Below are 19,393 nucleotides of genomic sequence, written 5' to 3' on the forward strand. Positions count from 1 at the left end.
TGCCACTTTCCTGTGAACAATCGACATGGAAATTGAAGCCATATTCCAATTAATAATCATTTTTCCTAATGCCTTATGATGCATTCCCAGCAGTTCAAAAGTTAGTGGGTGATTTATGGGCAGAATTTTACCAGCAACGTGGCAGTGGGAACGAAGGAGGTAAAATGGCGCTGGCCAATATCGAGCTAGCTCCCCGATATTGTAACGCCACTAACCAATTTATGAGATGCAAGTGGCGGCTGGACCAGTGGCTGACACATCGGCAGCAGAGGCTGAGAATTGTCAGGTATTTTCCTACCTTTTCCTGATCTTACGAATGATATACAGGATGCTTGGACACATGGGGTGGAATCATCCCAGATTGGCACTAAGTGCGGTAGCGGGCAGGTAAGCGACAGCGGGTTGTAACGCCATATCATCCCAAACCTGTCACATTGATTATGCATTCCCAGGAGACCTGCCATTTCCATGGCAGGCGGGCCCTCATTCACCCACCCACCATCACCTCACCGCTTCATCACGTCAGGCACCATATTCAAAGTCCAGCCGCGCGCCCATGACTACTGCAGGGAAGATGTCCATGAGAGGCAAAATGACTGCAGCCTCCAGGTTTAATGACTTATCACTGGAATGTCATTTGGAAGCCATGGAACCCGCCATGATGTCCTCTACTCCCACTCTGGCCGCAGGATGTGCAGCGGCATCACCAATCCAGTGTGGCAAGTGATGGCAGTGGTGATCAGTGCCATTGCTGCACAGAAGAGGCTGGCCATCTAATGCAGATAGGGGATGAATGATCTCATCCATGCAGCCAGGGTATAGCAACCATCTCATCACTCTAAACTCACACACTCAAGCCCATCACATATTTACTAACATCTCAGTCACTGTCAGCTCAAGGGACATCACCACCCATTCCCACATACATACCCTCACATGTCAACCTGGCCTCATCTCCTCTGGAGACTGCCTCCTCAGTTCTCACCATCTTGAGGCCACTTGCACAGATCAACATGTGCCCCACACACACCCTGGGATACTCCCCTTCCCCAGTACAGCCCTCATCCTGCAGCCTCTTCCCTTGCCTCAGGCCACTTTTACCCCTTCCCCAAGCAAGCCCTAGCCCTGCAGCCATTGAAAAGCCACTCACATATGGCTGATCTGGTAGGTAGAGACCTGCCACAAGCCCCACTAAAAGTGATGTGGTGCTGTCTGTGAAGGCTGGCGCTGATGACTGCGAGTGCTGACCGAAGCAAGGTAGGCAAACAAACCTTTAAGTCCCAAGCGAAGGGCAGCCCTCCAAGTGCACATCTTAGATATGCTGTTGTGAAACACCTCAGCATGTTTTCCTGCCAACATGGGTGGACGATCCAGGAGCGGGGGGGATTGAGTCCGGCAGGCTGGCCTTATAATGATAGGCTGATGTATTACATTGAGATTCCTGACGTCCGATGGCGGGAAACATGGCTCGCCAGTGGCGGGTGGAGCAGACAATCGCAAACTGGTTTCACGCCGTCATGAAACCGATTTTTGGCCTTCTCGCCATATTGTCCACTCACACCCGACACTGGTGGGCATGGAAAATCCCGGCCATGGAGTCTTGCTTCATCATGTGGCAGTTGAATTGTGGAGGGAACCGGCAACCATACAGTGAAGCTGTCTGCAGGCTGCATCTTGAAGAAGCAATGCTATCAAGTTGGGAGGCACTGCAAAGGGTGCGGCTAAGGTGATGTGCCATTAGTGGATAGGTATTTCCCAAGTCCATAGCAGTCACTAATGGCTGAACAAGATCTTGAAAGGCTTATCGCAATGGATCATCTGGCTATGGGGTCAATGCTTTCAGACTTTGACTTGTCCAGTGAGGAGGAGAGTGATGCAGAAATAGTAATGGAGCCTCGTGGAGCACCGATGCAGAGGCTAGAGAAGCATTGGGGTTGAGGAAGTCATTTGACGTGGACAAGGAGGGTACATAGGGGCAATGGGACGTGTGGAGCCTCTTGGTCACAGGAGACACCACCCAACTCAAAGGGTGTACTGTCAGAGGCTAAGGTTCATCTAGCTGTCCAAGCATCAATGTCTATAAAGACTGCATCTGTCCAGGGAGGTGATGGCAGAGCTCTGTGGTTGCTGGAGCAGGAATTGAGATCGTTGGGAGATGGCAAACATTCAACGCCTGTAGTCATAAAAGTGATGTTGGCACACAACTTTTTCACTAGTGGTTCATTCCAAGGATTTTCTGGAGATCTAAGTGGCATTTCTCAGTCAGCGCCTGATTACTGCATAAAGGATATCACCATTGGGCTGGTCAATATATCAAGTCTACAACCTATCATGCTAGTCAGGCTGAAAGGGCAATCGGCTTGAGGGCCATGGCTGCATTTCTCCAGGTGCAGGGATTCATTGACTCTACTCATGTAGTTGTCAGGGCTCCCTCAGAGCAACAGGGCACCTTTGTGAACAGGAAAGGGTTCCACTCCCTGAATGTTCAAGCCATTTGAACTACCGCAGTTGGATCATGCAGGTGTGCATGAGGTTCCTGGGAAGCTGCCCCCACTCCTTCATCCTTAGACAGCTCTTCAGGCCACGCAAATATTTCCATGGCCTGAGTCTTGTGAACAAGGGGTGTCCACTGAAGACATGGCTTCTAACTCTTTTATGCAACCCCCATATATGGCAGAGGACACATACGGCTCCTGCCATTTCGCTACAAGAGCCTCCATAGAACAGGTCATTGACCTTCTGAGATGAGGTTTAGATGCCTTGATAGATCTGGGGGAACCCTGCAAAATGTCCTATCAGGGGTATCCCACATCATTGTCATCTACTGCACAAAGCATATCTAGGCACTCCAGAGGCAGTGGTGTAGTGCTGCCAAAGCACACCGGAGTGCTGCTCTAGCACCTTCTATTTAAGGCAGGCCTGTCTAACTCAATGTGGCCCGCCAAACTGGTTGGACATTCAAGTGACTTATAATTGAAAAATGCTGTAAAGCTGCTCAGCCAATCACAGGCTGGTTTCTCCCTGCATTTACTGCTGATAGGTTCACTAGTGATAGCTTCTTCAAGATGCAGCCTGCAGGCAGCTTCACTGCTTGGTTGCCGATTCCCTCCACAATTCAACTACCTCATGGTGAAGCCGACATGTTTTACAATAGCATATCTAAGGCATGTACTTGGCGGGCTGCCCTTCACTTGGGACTTTAAGGTTTGTTTGCCTACCTTGCTTCGGTCAGCACTCGCAGTCATCAGTGCCAGCCTTCACAGACAGCACCACATCACTTTTAGTGGGGCTTGTGGCAGGTCTCTACCTACCAGATCAGCCATATGTGGGTGGCTTTTCAATGGCTGCAGGGCTAGGGCTTGCTTGGGGAAGGGGTAAAAGTGGCCTGAGGCAAGGGAAGAGGCTGCAGTACATGGGCTGTACTGGGGAAGGGGAGTATCCCAGGGTGTGTGTGGGGCACATGTTGATCTGTGCAAGTGGCCTCAAGATGGTGAGGGCTGAGGAGGCAGTCTCCACCCCTCCCTCCATTTTAAATGCAATTATATTAATAACAATCTCAAGATATAATTGCACCCTAAAATTATAATACCTAAAATCAGTAAAAAGTAATGCAAGCAGAAATAATAATGCCAAGCTTTTCACTCTTTTGATTATTACATGACTGTTTAGTGTTTCTGCCAATTGACCTCTTATCTTCAACTGCCTTTCCTTCAGGCTCCTGCCATTGGTCGCCCAACATGTCAATCATCACAGTGTCCCACCTTCCAAAGCTTTTCAATTTGTCCCAGTTTTGACTTCTGAAAATCTGGTCATCCTACTTATGTGGTCATATGACCTACTCCTGCTTCTAGTTCTTAAATTCTTATTCTCCTTTCACAGCTCTAATACCTTTCCTATAAAAAGGTGTTAGAACTTCATGCAAACTGTGTCAATTTTGTACAATGTTTTAGCTTTCCACCAAGTGATGGCTCCTTGTAAGATTGTCCTGATTGTGCTGTGGAGTCATGGTATGAATATTCTGATAAATTTTGATCAGACTATTTCCTTGTTCAAACATCAGCCTTGGTTTATGCACTTAAGCTTAGTAAAGTTGGAATGGAGATCATCACAAACTACCTGGCAAAAATTGTTTTTGGGACGTGGGCAACACTGGCAAGGTAGTATTTATTGTCCAGCTTTAGTTGCTTTGAGGCATTTTGAGTCAACCATGCAGTCAAAAACTGGTGCCAAATATAGGCCAGACCAGATAAGTATGGCACATTCCCTTCAATGCAGTAATTATGGTGTTATATGGTAGTTTGACAGCTTCCACTGTCATCTATTGGGGGTCAACCCGCAAGTTACCATACTTAGTGAATAATCATGAGTTTCCATGAGGTGATTTGAACTCAGAACCTCTAGATAATCCAATATCATTTGTCACTATACACATTACCTACTGTAAATATTGATGAATAGTTCATGTAAGCGGTTCCCATTCCTCTCCTACAATGCTTCTTGGACTTTAGGATTTTATAGAGAACAAAATTGCACAGACACAGGGTTCAACTCAACTACAATCTTGCTATTTATTAGAAATAAACATCCTGGCTCCCTAATACAAAGCTCTAAGCTGGTTTAAATGACACAACACCTCGATTGGTTCGTCTGATTTAAATCCCTCCACGATTGGACCTCGGCTCCCATCCAAAACACACAAAATCACCACGACTTATAAGGGAAAAACTTTACTGGAAAAGCCACAGGCAAAACCCCACATTCAGACCCAAATCCCCTGGACTTGGTCATTACCCTTAAATTACTCTAATCTCTCAGCCCCAATACCCCTCGGATTTGGCTGATAACTTACAATCCTTCACACGGTTGGTCCTTCTGGTGAGAACTGTAGGTCCACGAGCCAGTTTGACCCTTCCTGACCCTCCTTCTTGACTGCAGTGCCAAACCCTTTGCTCTTGTCCTTTTTATGATGATCCTTATCGAAATATCATGAACACATTTCCTGAGGCCAGCCTGCTGGATGGTTAGTGCTTAGCACCTTCTTTGATCCCTCAAGTCTGTTCCAGAGAGACCTACTCGGTGCTGATGTTGTTTCCACAACTGAAAGCAATGAATCCCACCAAGGTGAAGTATCCCTGGCTCCAAAGCTGGTCTTTATGTGAAAGGTTTCTCTCCTTCCGTGACAGGAGTAAATGGATGTTGTCTGTGGTTATTTGGTTGTGACAATGGCCTCCTTGGTTTCTTAATTAGATTACATGATGGTGGTTATCCCGTGTTTGCTGCTGTGATGATGTCTTAAATTCCAATCCTTTTAATAGTATCAGTTCTGTTGTGATGTTGGAATGTCTGAGATTAACCCCCGCTTTACAACATAGCCTGCCTTTATGTGTTTTGTTTTGGGGCTGGGCTTTCATTTACAGTACTTGTGTCTGTGGGGGTTTTGGGGTTCTTCCATCATATTTTATATAGTCCAGTTGAAGGAGATTCCAATCCCACATTCATTATGTTGTTTCCTTTTCTTTACAGGGTTATGCATCTGAAATGGATAATCAAGAGCTGGCTCCCCTGATCCCAGCTTCCCTTAAGAACAAAAAGGAAGTCCTGTTTGGAAATCTTCCAGAAATCTATGATTTTCACAATAGGTGATCATACTTCTCAATTACATACAAATAACTACGTTAGTGATAACATTTGATTTTATTAACTTTACATTGTGATAATCTCAAAGATTCATCTGGTCAATTTTGGAAACGAGAAATGTAAAATTGATTTTTACTGTGGAATATTATAAGTCTGTCATGAGAAATTATTTGATTTTTTTATTCATTCATGGGATGTGGGCATCGCTGGCTAGGCCAACATTTGTTGCCCATCCCAAATTACTCTTGAGAAGGTGGTGGTGAGCTGCCTTCTTGAACCGCTGCAGCACCTGTGGTGTAGGTACACCCACAGTGTTGTTAGGGAGGGAGTTCTAGGACTTTGACCCAGCTACAGTGAAGGAACAGTGATATATTTCCAAATCAGGGTGGTGAGTGACTTGGAGGGGAACTTCCAGGTGTTCCCACCTGCCTGCTGTCCTTGTCCTTCTAGATGGTAACGGTTGTGGGTTTGGAAGGTGCTGTCGAAGGAATCTTAGTGAGTTTTTGTAGTGAATCTTGTATATTGTACACATGCTGCCACTGTGCATCGATGATGGAGGGAGTGAATGTTTGGGGAAGGGGTGCCAATCAAGCGGACTGCTTTGTCCTTGATGGTGTCAGGCTTCTTGAGTGTTGTTGGAGCTGCACTCATCCTGGCAAGTGGGGAGTATACCATCACATTTCTGACTTGTGCCTTGTAGATGGTGGGCAGGCTTTGGGGAGTCAGGAGGTGAGTTACTCGCCACAGGATTCCTAGCCTCTGCCCTGCTGTTGTAGCTACAGTATTTACATGGCTAGTCCAGTTCAGTTTCTGATCAATGGTAACCCCCAGGATGTTGAGAGTGGGGGACTCAGCGATGGTAATACTTTGAACGTCAAGGTGCAATGGTTAGATTCTCTCTTGTATTATAATTAGAATTTGACCCGGATTGCTGAGATGAAAAAGTTGCCATCTTTATTTTCCAGCTGCTAAATTACTACTCTTCGGCAGCCTTTTCAAGGAGGCTAAATTCATGGGAGTGGAGGTTAAACATTTTCCCTCAGAGAGGGAGGAGATTTTGGAATGAAATATTATATTAATTTATAATGAAGCTGAAATGGTAAACCTGGAAGCTGCTTGCCTATTCAATGTCTGGTTCTAAATCACTGATAGAGCACAGCTATCATAAATAATTTCCTAGTACAGTCTTATAATAAAACACAAGTGTCAAATATTTTAAATTAAACCTTATTTCTTCAAGTGCAATAAAACCCCGCTTTGCTTTCCTCTTCTAAAAGTAACCAGCAACATTTGTTTTTGGAAAGAGAAAGAGAAAATATTTTTTTTAAGTTACAGATCACTATTGGTGTATATCATTAAAATGTTAACTTCATAATCTGAATTTTACATAAAAAATAATTTAAATTGGAGACACACTGGGTCCTCAGGAAATTTATTGAAACATGATATTTGCCTTGAGTCATAATGCTGAATTAAAGCAAGATTTTATTACTTTACATAATTTATGTAATTGTGTGCTGTTGCAATCAAAATAAATTTATTCTCCTTTTTTCATTTGCTATGCCATAACTCTTTAGCAGTATGCCACAAAAGAACCACTGGGTCAATCATCAGAATTTGTTTCTCATGTATTATCCCTGATTTTCTTCTAAATGTTAAAAGCAATTATTGGAGTATTTAGGCTAAATCATAATTTTTTGTCTGAATTCCCATTGGAATCCTGCTGCAATGATACGTAAACAAAATAGAAATCAATGTAAATTCATTTTGTGTTAAGATTGAATAAAACATGAATCTGAGGCATTGTAAGGCAAGTTACATTGGTGCCTTGCCATATGTGCTCTTAATTTTGAAAAAATTATTCATCCACGGGATGCGGGCTTCACCGGGTGGGCCAGCATTTATTGCCAATCCCTAGTTACCCTTGAGAAGGTGGTGGTGAGCTGCCTTCTTGAACTGCTGCAGTCCATGTGGTGTAGGTACATCCACAGTGTTGTTAGGAAGGGAGTTCCAGGATTTTGACCCAGCGACAGTGAAGGAACAGCAAAATATTTCCAAGTCAGGATGGTGAGTGACTTGGAGGGAAACCTCCAGGTGTGTTGTTCCCATCTATCTGCTGCCCTTGTCCTTCTAGATGGTAGTGGTCATGGGTTTGGAAGATGTGGCCAAAGGAGCCTTGGTCAATTTCTGCAATGCATCTTGTAGATGGTACATACTGCTGCTACTGTGCGTTGGTGGTGGAGGGAGTGAATGTGGTGCCAATCAAGCGGGCTGCTTTGTCCTGGATGGTGTCAAGCTTCTTGAGTGTTGTGGGAGCTGCACTCACCCAAGCAAGTGGAGAGTATTCCATCACACTCCTGACTTGTGCCTTGTAGATGGTGGACAAGCTTTGGGGAATCAGGAGGTGAGTTACCCGTCGCACAATTCTTAGGCTCTAACCTGTTCTTGTAGCCACAGTATATATATGGCTAGTCCAGTTCAGTTTCTGGTGAATGGTAGGCCCCGCGATGTTGATAGTGGGGGATTCAGTGATGATAATGCCATTGAACATCAAGGGGTGATGGTTGGATTCTCTCTTGTTGGAGATGGTCATTACCTGGAACTTGTGTGGCACGAATGTTACTTGTCACTTGTCAGCCCAAGCCTGGATATTGTCCAGGTCTTGCTGCAATTGGACATGGATTGCTTCAGTATTTGAGGAGTCAGTTGTATATGCGGTTTAATGTATACTACAATGTACATTCACATATTATCAATATATTACAGTGCTAAGCAACTGGTGAAATAATACAATAACATAGAAAAAATATATTGGGGATGCTGGAAATCTGAAATAAAAACAGAAAGTGCATGGAAAAACTCCACAATTCTGGCAGCATCTGTGGAGAGAGAAACAGGCCCAGATTTACACTTCTGGGTCAGGGCTACAGAGACAGAGGAATTCCTGGCTCTGCGAACGTGGTCTTTAAAAATGGCTACCCGCGGTTGGGATTTTCATTCTGGGGGGTAAGCTGGATCGGAAGTCAGGCCCGCCGCTCCTGGAACGAGTGTGGAGGCAGACTGGGCAGAAGGCCTGCCTCTGAGCTCTGGCACTTTAAGCTGTTTTTAAAAAGATTAAAACAAAAACAGCCTTCCAGCCTTCACCTGTCACCCCCCTTTACCCCACCACATGCTCCCCATGCCCCATCCACGCCAACCTATGCCACGTCACACCCCTCACGCACCTTCATGGCCTCTCATACATCCTTTGCCAACCCATGCCCCTCTACCAACCCTTGCCCCTCATACCCCAATGCCAACCCATGCCTATCTGCCCTGCTCTATAGCCCCTCATAATCCCTCTGCCAACCCGTGCCCCTCATATCTCCCATGACCCCCACATCCCCATGGCCCTTTATAGCCCCTATGCCAAAAGTGTCAATTCATACCAACCCATGACCACCATCCTTTACCCTTACCCCTTCATGCCATTTCACCCAGTATCCTTTGACAGTTTTTTGACAGCTTGACAGTTCCTTGACAGCTTGATGACAGTTTTTTGACAGCTTTGACAATTCCAATGAGTTTATGAACTTTTTACACACAATCACCTTTACTTTTAACAATCCCAAAGGGTGCCTTACCACTGCCATAGCTGTTCTGGGACCATATCCAAAGGAGTGCTTTATCTCTACAAGTCAGTACTCTGGCTGTCCAAACGAATCCACCAAGTTCAGACCTCCTCTAATCTGCACACTTCGGATTTCACACTCCTGGCCGACCAAAATCCCACTTCAGTGGACGCAGCTGGTGATTTAAATGGCCAACTGCCTCTGTTAACCACACATGCACGAACCCCGGCCTGACTCCAGTCCTGCCCCCCGTGAAAATAGGAAATGCCACGTTTGGGGTGGGACTTAGAAGTTCCAGACATTTCGAGGATTTCCACAATGCCGGAGAGCCTTTCCATTGTAGCGAAAATCTGGGCAAGAGTTAACTTTTCAAGTCGAATATGACTCTTCAGAACTGAATGGAACTAGAAATATGATGTGTTTTATGCTGTTTAAAGGAGGGAGGAGGAGGTAGGACAAAAGGGAGGGTCTGGGATAGGTTAGACGGCGTGTGTACAGGTTATGGTAAAACATTACATGTTTGTACTAGGTTGATGTGCTACCAAGTAATAACACATGAGTCTGTGCCAATTATTTTCCAAGCATTCCAGACAAGATAAAGGGTGGCAATAGATTGGAACAAGGGCCAGAATTTTTAGCTCAACGTGCAGGTGAGCATCTGACATGCCCGAGCGTGAAATAAAGCGCATTGACATCGGCCGAGCATGCCGACGCCAATGCACACACTCACATGAAGATGAAGATGGAGGCACGCATACCATTAATTAAGCGGCCATTTAAGGCCCTTGAAACACCAATTGTCTCAGACTTTACGTAGCCCGTGTGATTTTCAGACTGTTTCATGGGCTAAACGGGCAGGTGGGCAGGCCACAATTTCAAAAACCTCATCCACGGGCGGGATAAGAGGGGTCAGTGGGCTTGTAAATGTGAATAGTTTGTATTTTAGGATATAACTTGCTGCTGGTTGCTTATGTGAACAGGACAGCTTTATTTCACTTCACAGCTGCATTGACAGAAGTAAGAGGCTTCTGTTCAGGACTCAGTGTTGTTCTCCAGGCCCCCGGAGGATTCATACCACTTGGGGCCTTCCAGGTTCAGACAGCCTCCCCTTACCCTGGTAATGGGATTGTGGTCTCTGCTGGAGGCACCTCCTCTGAGGAGGAAGAGAGGGGCAGAAGGGGGAGGAGGCCAGGTGTCCCTATTCGGCCTCCAGGGGAGTGACCTGTGGGAGGAGAGGCGCAGGCACAAGGGGCGCAGGGCCAACAGAAAGTCCAAGGCGGAAGGGGCCGCAGAAGATGCCAATATCCTGCTGCCGGGGTTTACAGGCGGCGATACAGCTACCTCAATATGTCTGAGGTGCAATGCCGAAGGAGGCTTCGTCTCTCAAGGGAGGCAGTGACTTCCATCTGTCAGAGGATTGGCCATGAGATCAGCTCCAGCTGTGTGGGTGGACACCCCATGCCAGTGGTGCTGAAGGTCACGGTGGCCCTCAACTTCTATGCCTCCGGCTCTTTCCAGGGCTAAGTGGGGGATCCGTGTGGAGTCTCCCAATCAGCTGTCCACAGTTGTGTTAAGCTGGTGATAGACGCTCTATTCAGGCATTCATTGACTTTCATTCACTACCATACGGACGAGGCCAGCCAGGCAGGTCGAACCAGAAGCTTTGCAGCAATTGCTGGCTTCCTCCGTGTCCAGGGTGCAATTGATTGTACACATGTGGCCATCAAGGCGCCAGCGGGTGAGCCCGGTGCCTTCATCAACAGAAAGGGCTTCCACTCCATGAACGTGCAGATAGTGTGTGACCATAGTTGCAAGTCTGTGCAAGGTACCCTGGCAGCTCCCAAGTCGCTTACATCCTGAGATACTCCCAGGTGCCGAGGCTCTTCAGTGCTCCAGCCCGACTGGATGGATGACTGCTGAGTGACAAGAGCTACCCCTCAAAAGGTGGCTCATGATGCCTCTCCGCCACCCGAGAAAAGAGACCGAGCAGCAATACAATAGGAGCCACGGCACCACAAGGGCTGTGGTAGAGAGAGCCATAGGCCTTTTCACGATGTGCTTCCGATGCCTGGACCGCTCAGGGGGCGCACTCCAATAACCCCCAAATCACGTGTCACTGATAGTGGTTGCATGCTGTGCTCTCCATAGTCTGACGTTGGAAAGGGGGAATGCAGTGGATGCAGCTGCACAGGAAACAGATGATGAGTCTGGTAATGAGTCCGAGGACGCGCATGGTCAGGAGAATGCTGAGGGCATAGACGCTGACCTGGGCAATCTCCAGAGAGGCAGGGACACCCGGGATGCTTTGATCCAACGCTCCTTCAGCTAGCCTACCAAATAAGAACCACCATCACATGCCAGGGCTGCAGGCTCCATACTCGATCCCTGACAAGACCAGTTCCTTGGTCAACAACATAAACTTTATTGAAATGGCACATAGTGTAAGGAGAAACACATCCGTCATAACACCATGGCTTACCCTGCACCTGCAGAACAAATGAAGCTTCCAGAGGCCAGTTGCACAAAAACACATTTAATTAACTGGTGCCTGGCAAACATTCTACAAATTAATATTGACAAGTGTTTTCCATCACACCAATAAATACTGAACAGAAAAATGGGGGAAACAAATATCACCTGTGATCAGGCCATGTTGTGATTAAGCTGCTTTAACTTTTCACTTGCGGGTGCTACGTATAGATGCTCCCCCTTCGCTGGCACCAGCATTGGAGATAGCCTGCTCACTCTGCTGTCCTTTTGGCCTTAATGACTTTGGCAGGCGTCCTCTGGCCCGCGGAGCCTGTGCTGGCCCTGCCTGGGAGAGAGTGGCCAGTGCCACAGCTGGCATCTCCCCAGTCGCCACAGCCTCATCGGACGCCACAGTCACTGGCAGGGGAGGGGGGCAGAGGAACTGCTGTCCTCATCCAGAGCGCCCTGAGAGGAGATGGCAGGCAGCTCGTGCGCCAACGTGAGGTCGCCCTGGACCTCCCTGCTCACCATTGATGGACGGACACCTAGCTGAGATACTGGGTGTCCAATCTAAGTCCCACACTGACACTGACCACCTCAGGTCATTGCCTGTGTGAGGGCTTGCAGGTCCGAGAGTAACCCCAGGAACCCCTGACTGAGTCCCTGGAGGAGCCTCTCCATGAGACTCATCACTCTCTCCATGGAGGAGGCATTGCGCTCAGCCATGAGGGTCAACGCAGCGCTCACGCTCTGCAAGGACTCCTCCACAACGGAGACCATGGCACGCATTCCCTCGGGTATCTCCGCCAGATCCTCCCGCAAACCCTACTGGATGTCCAGCGAAGGATTATATTTGCTGGAGTTCAGAAGAATGAGGGGGGGATCTCATAGAAACCTATAAAATTCTAACAGGACTAGGCAGGGTAGATGCAGGAAGGATGTTCCCGATGGTGGGGGAGTCCAGAGCCAGGGGTCACAGTCTGAGGATACGGGGTAGACCATTTAGGACTGAGATCAGGAGAAATTTCTTCACCCAGAGAGTGGTGAGCCTGTGGAATTTGCTACCACAGAAAGTAATTGAGGCTAAAACATGATATGTTTTCAAGAAGGAGTTAGATATAGCTCTTGGGGCAAAAGAGATCAAATGATATGGGGAGAAAGTGGGAGCAGGCTATTGAGTTGGATGATCAGCCATGATCATAATGAATGGTGGAGCAGGCTCAAAGGGCCGAATGGCCTACTCCTGCTCCTAGTTTCTATGTTTCTATGTTTCTATCTGTTGCCTCATGGATGACTTCAGAGGCATATCATCAGCCCCCGGCTGAGCTGGTCCCCAGCACTCCTTGGACTCCTGGCACCCTGGGCACTCTCTGCCTCTGCCTGCACCTCAAGCAAGTCTGAAGTGACCTCACCAATGTGCACCGAGATAGTAGCCGGTGATCTAATGCCTGCCAAGGTGCTGGTATCTGTTCTGTGCCTGCTTGAGAGAGCGGGTGTGACACAGTTACACCCTGATCAGTGTGGTCCTCAGGGGTGGGCCTTCAGCACCGAAGGGCTGGTGGTGAGCCTAAAAGGAAGAACAAGGACATGTCATTAGTTGAAGTCGTCACACTGTTACTGTGCATGCCTAGCAGCCTCATGAGACAGGGATATGCATCATGGTGCCCTCGTTTTTCCATTATCAATGGGGATTCCAGGTTCGAGGCTCACATCAATATAGAGACTACAGTGGAATGGTTGCAATTACTGACATTCTCACCTCAGTGCACTGCACTCTTACCTCCCTGTGGCACCCCAACTTCACCGCGGCCGCTTAACCTAGGCGCATGGCACCTCTCCAACTCCAGGGCCTCCTGTTCATAACGAGTGAGGATTAGTAGGTGTGGCAGTACCCCACCAGTATGCGACCTTGCTGCACTGTTATGGGATGTTTTCTCCTGAAAGGATAGAGGAGCATTGATTAGTCTACTCTCTACCTGCAGCGTCATTGCAGCCTGGCCAACCCCACCTGAGGAATACCTCGCAGAGCTCAGCTGATTCATGACCATGGAGCCACAAGGCACTCAGTCCAAGCAGCCAGGGCTCGCCCCCTTGCCCGGATGCTGCCTCATTGACATTTGCCACTCACACTCTAACACCTCTGAGGTCCACAGGGGATGGGCAGCTCTTAACTGTTCTGCAAAGTGACCCATGCCAACACTTTACTCATCCTTCCCGATCGCAGGAGATCATTGAAGCGCTCCCGGCCCTGCACCCATGTGTGCCTCACCACATTGTGGCTGCTGACACTGAATGCCACCTCCTCCAAGGCCCTTTTGGTGAGGTGGGGGGGCCTCCTCCTCCCATCCCTGGGGACAAGTGTTTCTCTCCTCGCTGCTACCTCCTCCAGGAGGGCAGCAAGGCACTCATGGGAGAAAAGCGGGGCCGACTGCCATGCCAACCTGCTCTCCGGTCTGCTGTGTCCACCCACAACACTCTCCACCACGACTTCTGTGCCCTTCGGTGGCAGCCTTCCAAGGGCTGCCAAGGCCGGATTTGAATCGGCCGCCAGGTTACCATTGGACCCAGTGGACATTGAGAACCTGCCCCCACCCGCCCCTTCATGCCCATTCCGCAGCCACGTCTTATGCTAGGTGGGTCTTAATTGGCCAGCCCGCATAAAATCGCAATGCACTGCCAATCGCGGGCGGTGGTCGGCTTCCCAACTGCCCTTGCCCTCCTCCGCTGATCCCATATGCCAAGGGCAAAATTCCACCCAAGGTGTCTCTGCACTGCAGGAAATAGAAAATTGGATGCCAGTCAATCAGCCTTGCAAGCTGCATACATATTACACTGAACATCCAGCACTAAAATGGACCATCTGCCTCAACTGGTTCATACTGGTGTTTATGCTCCACATAAACCTGCTGCCACTCCTGTTCCTCTAAACCATTAGTTTATCCTTGTATTCCTTTCTCCCTCATATGTTTATCCAGTTTGCCCTTAAATGCATCAAAGTTGTTCAGCTCAAGTACTCCTTTTGGTACTGAATTCCACATTCGAGCCACTGTCTGAGTAAAGAAGTTTCTCCTAAATTCCCATTAGGGTTTATTAGTGACTATCATGTATTTACGGATCTAATTTTGGTCTCCCTAAGTCGGGGAGACATTTACCTTAACATACCCTTTCACAATCTTAAACATTTCTATCAGGTCACCCCTCAGCTTTCTCATTTTTGAGTAAAGAGACCCATCTGTTCAGTCTTTTCTGATGTTATAACCTCTCAGTTCAGGTATCATCTCTTTTTCACACCTTCCCCAGTGCCTCTATATACCGTTTATGTTTGGAGACCAGTAATGCTTAATACTCAAGTGGGTCTAATCAAGGTTTTAAACAAGTTTGACGTAACTTCTCTGCTTTTCAATTCTACCCCTCTAAAATTGAATCCCAATGCTTTGTTTTTTTTAATGGTCTTATTAATCTGCTTCTCTATTTTCAGTGATTTGTTTATGTGTTCCTAGACCCCTTTGTCCCTCACCTCATTTAGACTTATTATCTAAGGAGTATGTAGTGTCCGTATTTCTCCTACCAAATTACACAACCTCACACTTATCTATATTGAAATTCATTTGCCGATTTCTTATTTCTTGTACATTATCACAGTCCTTCTTGGTATGAAGTACACCCATCAATTGTTTTTGTCCGCAAATTTGGAAATTGTACATTGAATTTCTGAGTCCAAATCATTTATGCAAATGGTTAGCAAAGTGGTCCAGCACCAATATTCCCTCTAATTTTTTTTGAGTGCACAGGCAATCTTTTTAAGTTGCAGACACTCAGTTATTAAAAGAGGCCAAATTATGGGTAGCCTGCACAGGGACTTCTGGGTTGCTGCACAGTAACACAGCTTTGAAGGAACATTGCCCAGCACTGATCCTTATCCAATGCCACTTCCCATCTTTTGCCAACCTGAGAGACTACTCTTAACCCTCACTCTGTTGTATGTTTTGTAGCCAGCTTTCTATCCATTTTGCTACTTGTCCCCAGGCTCCACAAATTCTGACTTTAGTCAAAAGTCCACTCTGCAGTACCTTGCTGAGGCCTTTTGACAATTCAGTATATTATATCTACTACATTACCCTGTCTGTTTCTGTTATTTACATCAACTGCATTATCCTTGTCAACTCTTCTAGCAACCGGTCCAAAGGAGCATTGTCAGAAGACTCTGAACAAAGGTCAGCTGTCTTTGCAATAAGGAAAGCTACATAAAGTGACAGCCTAAAGCAAAGGATCAAATTTTAATCATTATTATGATATTACATGTTTAGAATATAGCTTAATAAAAATGAAATAATTACACAATACGAAGTCAGAACTTGTATTTATATAGTGCCCTTTGATATCCTTCAAGTACTTCACATTTAATAAGTTTAAGTATAGTTAAGTCACTGTTGGAAAGAAAGGAAGAACTTGTATTTATATAGAGTCTTTCATGAATTCAGCATATCCAAAGCACTTCACGGGCAAGAAAGTACTTTTGGAGTATTCACTGCTGTAATGGCAACCATTTTGCATTCAGCATAGCCCCGGGAGAAGCAATGAGACAGTGACCAAATAATTTGTTTAAGTGAAGTTGATTTAAGAATAACCATTGGCAAGGAGGTTATCTGTCTGGAAAGGCTGAAGAGACTGGGACTCTTTTTCTAGAAAAGGGAATGTTGAATGGTGACATGATAGAAGTTTTTAAGAAAATGAAAAGTTATGATACTGTAACATGGATAAAATATTTCCACTTGCGAGGCAGATTTGAACTATGCGCCATAAGTATAAGGCAATCACAAATAAATCCAATAGAGAATTTAGGAAAATTTTCTTTCCCTGAGGCAAATAGAATATATGCATTTAAGGGGAAACTAGATAAGTACATGATGGAGAACCGAACAGAAGGATATGTTGATAGGGTTAGATGAAGAAGGGCAGGAGGAGGCTCATGTGGAATATTAGATCCAGCAAAGACTGGTTGAGCTGAATGGCCTGTTTTTGTGTTGTAGACTCAATGTAACTCATCTGCTGTTCTTCAGTTATTGCCAGGGGATCTTTTGCGTCCATCAGTTGTGTGCAGGCACCCAAATATGCACAGAGTGATTTGCACACAAACAATAAGGCTGTTAAATGACAAGTTAATCTGTGTGTTTTGGTGGTTGTTAAGGGAGGAATACTCAACAACCATCTGCCCTCTCCATACGGTAGCATTGTAACCCTTATCACCAAATCATAACTTGGCCTTTCCTCCTACTCCACTGGTGATTTTTTCCTCCTTCAATCATGTCACTTTGTTAAATTCCTGCTATTATTCTTTAAAATCCTTGTTATCGAACTGTCTCAAACTCAACCTGTGTTCTCTGAGTTATTTCCCCTCCTCACCTCCATCAAGTCTCAGTATCTTCATTGAACAAGCCCTCAACCTTGGTGATTTCAATCATTTAATTTTTAAAAATCCTCAGCATCATTGGCAATGCTGGCATGTATTCCCCATTCCAAAGTTTCCCTGGGGTGGTGTTGATAGGCCTTCATTTTGAACTGCTTAAGTTTTTTGTAATGGGTCAATATAACTGAGTGGCTTGCTAGACCAGAAATACATGGAGGGTGGATGAGGATAGTGCAGTTCATGTAGTTTAAATGGGCTTTCAGAAGGCAATTGATATTGTACAACATAATGGGATAAATTTTGAAGTTATCAGGCGGGCACAGTGGGTGGGCCTGGGAATGGCTGGGAACAGCCCACCACCTGCGATCGGCCCCTGACCGCGATTTCATGCTGGCTGGCCAATTAATGGCGTGAAATGCATGCTGAAAGGCTCAGCGCTGCCGGGGTGGGGGCGGGAGGAGGGTGAGCACTGAAGTCAGCGCGGGTGCAGGGGAGTGCGCCATGAAAGCTTCCTTAGAGAACTGCCTCAGGGAGCTGAAGAATTTGAAACCATGAAATAAAGGTCTTAAATTGCAGAAAAAAAATGTCCACACATCAGACTCACTCATCCAAACATACAGATCATAAAAATTCTGTCCAAACATTTTTTTCAAAATTAATATCGGAAACCTCATTCTGCCCTTGGATGAGGGTTCCTCAAAAATCCAAAGGCTGCCTAGCCAATTCACCCACCCACCAACCATAACGTTGGACGGGCAGGGAAAAATCTACGTTAATTAATACATTAATGGCCTTAATAGGCCTCTTAATTGTCGGCGGGCATACAGCCAACTCTCGTGCATGTGCTGAATGAAATATTGCACGAGTGCGTGGTGACATTGGGGCACTCGCCCGACATCATTGCGTGTTATTTTATGCTTGAGTGTGTTAAGTGTGTGCCTTCATGCTGAGCAAAAAATCCTGCCCAATATACTTAATAGCAAAATTGGAACCCCTGGAATTGACGGGGCAGTGTCCACATGGATATAAAATTGACTAAGGGACAGAAAGAGGGAGGTAGTAGTAAATAATTGTTTGTCAGACAGCAGAGAAGTGTGCAATGGTGTCCCCACAGGTGTCAGTGTTGAGACCACTACTTTTTTTGATATATATTGATGATCTGGTGAGGACACAATTTCCAAATTTGCAGATAACACAAAACTCGAAAATGTAGTTAACAGTGAGGAGAATAGTATTAGTTATTACAGCCCAAGAAGACAGTTAATGTAGGATATAACTGGAGCCAATCTTTACACAATTTTAAACACATTTCTTTACAGTCACAGATTACAAGCAAGCCCCTCGTAAAACAACAACCAGTGTTTAAGTCAGTGTCTAGTTATAGGGACACAATTGAATCCCCAGCTAATGCCCATCATCTGCCTACAATTAATACAATTAACATTCTGTCTTCAGTAGGACACAGACAAACTGGTGAAATAGCAGATGAAATTTAATGCAGAGAAGTATGAAGTGACTAACTTTGGTAGGAAGAATGAGGAGAGGCAATATGTACTAAAAGGTACAAGTTTAGAGGAAATGCAGAGAGATCTGGGTTTTTTTTATTCCTTCATGGGATGCGCACATCGCTGGCTATTCCAGCATTTATTGCCCATCCCTAATTGCCCTTGAGAAGGTGGTGGTGAGCTGCATTTTTGAATCACTGCAGACAATGTGGTGTAGGTACACCCACAGTGCTGTTAGGGAGGGTATTTCAGGATTTTGACCCAGGATGTACAGGATTTTGTGCACCTTGAAGGTGACCAGGGATGAAAAACTTCAACTTTGTGGAGAGACTAGAGAAACTGGGGTTGTTCTCCTTAGATTAGAAATGGTTAAAGGGAGGTTTGATAGAGATGTTCAAAATCTTGAAGGATTTTGGTAGTGCAAATAAGGAGAAACATTTCCAGTGGCAGAAAGATCAGTCACCAGAGGAAAGGTAATTGATAAGAGAGCTAGGTGCAAAATGAGGGAAAAGGTTATGCAGCAAGTTGGCATGATGCATTGCCTGGAAGGCTGGCAAAATTCCTCAAAACAGAATTTAATAAATTTTTGAAAAGGAAATATTTACAGGGCTTTAGAGAAGACAGTCATGTACTAATTGGATAACTCTTCCAGAGTCAGCCACAAGCATGATGGGCCAAACAGTCTCCTCCTGTGCTGTATCATTCCACGATTCAATGATTTCAGAGGGAAATTAAAAGCCAACTGTGGCTGTGTGGAACCGAAT

General features: G+C 46.1%; 1 protein-coding gene across 1 annotated transcript in view; it reads left to right on the forward strand.

The window, feature by feature from the left end:
* Positions 1–19,393, forward strand: part of mcf2l2 (MCF.2 cell line derived transforming sequence-like 2) — a 396,665-nt gene that overhangs the window by 264,486 nt on the left and 112,786 nt on the right. The window contains exon 18 of the mRNA XM_078563948.1: positions 5,524–5,639. Within this exon, the coding sequence (XP_078420074.1) occupies positions 5,524–5,639 (116 nt within the window). The remainder of the gene's footprint in view (positions 1–5,523; positions 5,640–19,393) is intronic.

Source organism: Cetorhinus maximus, chromosome 19 (assembly GCF_964194155.1).
Source record: "Cetorhinus maximus chromosome 19, sCetMax3.hap1.1, whole genome shotgun sequence".
Taxonomy (NCBI): domain Eukaryota; kingdom Metazoa; phylum Chordata; class Chondrichthyes; order Lamniformes; family Cetorhinidae; genus Cetorhinus; species Cetorhinus maximus.